Source organism: Diaphorina citri, unplaced genomic scaffold, assembly GCF_000475195.1.
Source record: "Diaphorina citri unplaced genomic scaffold, Diaci psyllid genome assembly version 1.1 scaffold3484, whole genome shotgun sequence".
Taxonomy (NCBI): domain Eukaryota; kingdom Metazoa; phylum Arthropoda; class Insecta; order Hemiptera; family Psyllidae; genus Diaphorina; species Diaphorina citri.
This window is the reverse complement of record NW_007380890.1, coordinates 1-1,391: the sequence shown is the minus strand read 5'-3', so window position 1 is coordinate 1,391 and position 1,391 is coordinate 1. Positions and strand designations below refer to the sequence as shown.

The 1,391-nt window shown below is 39.9% G+C and overlaps 1 protein-coding gene across 1 annotated transcript in view; it reads left to right on the top strand.

Annotated features, from left to right (window-relative positions):
• LOC103520336 (putative nuclease HARBI1) overlaps nt 1-215 on the top strand; it is a gene marked incomplete at its 3' end in the record, with an annotated part of 8,470 nt that extends 8,255 nt beyond the window's left edge. The window contains exon 4 of the mRNA XM_026831493.1: nt 58-215. Within this exon, the coding sequence (XP_026687294.1) occupies nt 58-215 (158 nt within the window). The remainder of the gene's footprint in view (nt 1-57) is intronic.
• Nucleotides 216-1,391: the final 1,176 nt, after the last annotated feature.

Below are 1,391 nucleotides of genomic sequence, written 5' to 3'. Positions count from 1 at the left end.
AAGAAGAAGAAGAAGAATAGGCAGAAACAACTGAGGATGAAGAAGCAGAGGGAGCAGTAACAGCTGAAAGAGCAGGAACAGCCGAAGATGAAGATGCAGTGGAAACAGTGACAGCCGAAGATGAAGATGCAGAGGAAACAGTGACAGCCGATGATAAAGAACCTGGAGCAGAAGCAGCTGAGGATGAAGAAGAAGGAATAGTACAAGAGGCAGAGGTAAGTATTATTAGGTTGTGGGGGTTTGATCCCCGGAATTGAAATTTGAATTTTTAACATGAGAAAAAACATTAGATAAAACTGGTATTGGGTATGTCCCACTGTCGGGATGGTCATCTAGAGTAGATATTCTGGACAGATCAATAAGATTATCATGGGCAATATCATCGACACCCAGTAGGGACCCAAAAGTGGAGTCCAAGTCAATATCAGTATCACGAGCACGTGCCTGGGTTACAACGTCACAGACCTGGGTGCGTGTCGGAGCAATGGTTCGAACATTGCTAGCACCTGAGACAATGGTTCGAACATTGTTACCTGCAGTAAGTGCAACAAACTTACGAATACCAGATTCACGGACGTGAATCAGATTGACAAAGTGAGAAACAAGTACAGTTTTTCCCTTACGATTGTAATGTAGACCCTCTTTAGTGTAGAGTGGTCGAGACATAAAGTTGTTTGTGTCAAGATAGTAAAAGTCAAACTTAGAACAGACATATTTTAAGAAATTATTTGTTTCATAAATGTTTGTAGAGAGATGAGCACAAGTATCATAGCGATATGGAATACTACAGAAGACTATGTTGGTCTGATTGGATAGGCTGATGAGAGAAGCGGGAAGTTGTAGACGTTTCGCTGAGTTGGGCGGTAGGGAATGAATATCATTAGTGCCTGCTTGATGAATTACAATAGAAACTAATACCTATGTGAATTTTGCCTACCCAATTTAGATACACAGAAGAAGATTTCAGAAGACTCTTCAGGATGAGGCCACAATCCTTTGAAAACCTTCTAAAAGTCATAACAGAAGAAAATCCAGACTTTGAAACAGCCTGGATTTCTGGCAAAGAGCCTGTGACTCCCAGGAAGAAGGCCCTTATTGGATTAAAATACATGGGATTCAAACAAACGATTAGAGAATTAGGAGATCAATTTAATCTCAGCGATTCGGCTACACTACATGCCATAGACAGTTTTTGTTTGTCCCTTGTGAAAATGAAGGATAAAATAATAAGGTGGCCAACAGAAACTGAGGCAGAAGAGATAGTTGAACAATTCCGTGTTGCTTCAAATTTTCCTGGTAAAAGATTTTCTTAATTATTTAGTAACCTTTTGTTTCAACTTCAAACTTTCCTTGTTCTTAAACATCTACACAAAAAATGGTCATAGCGCACC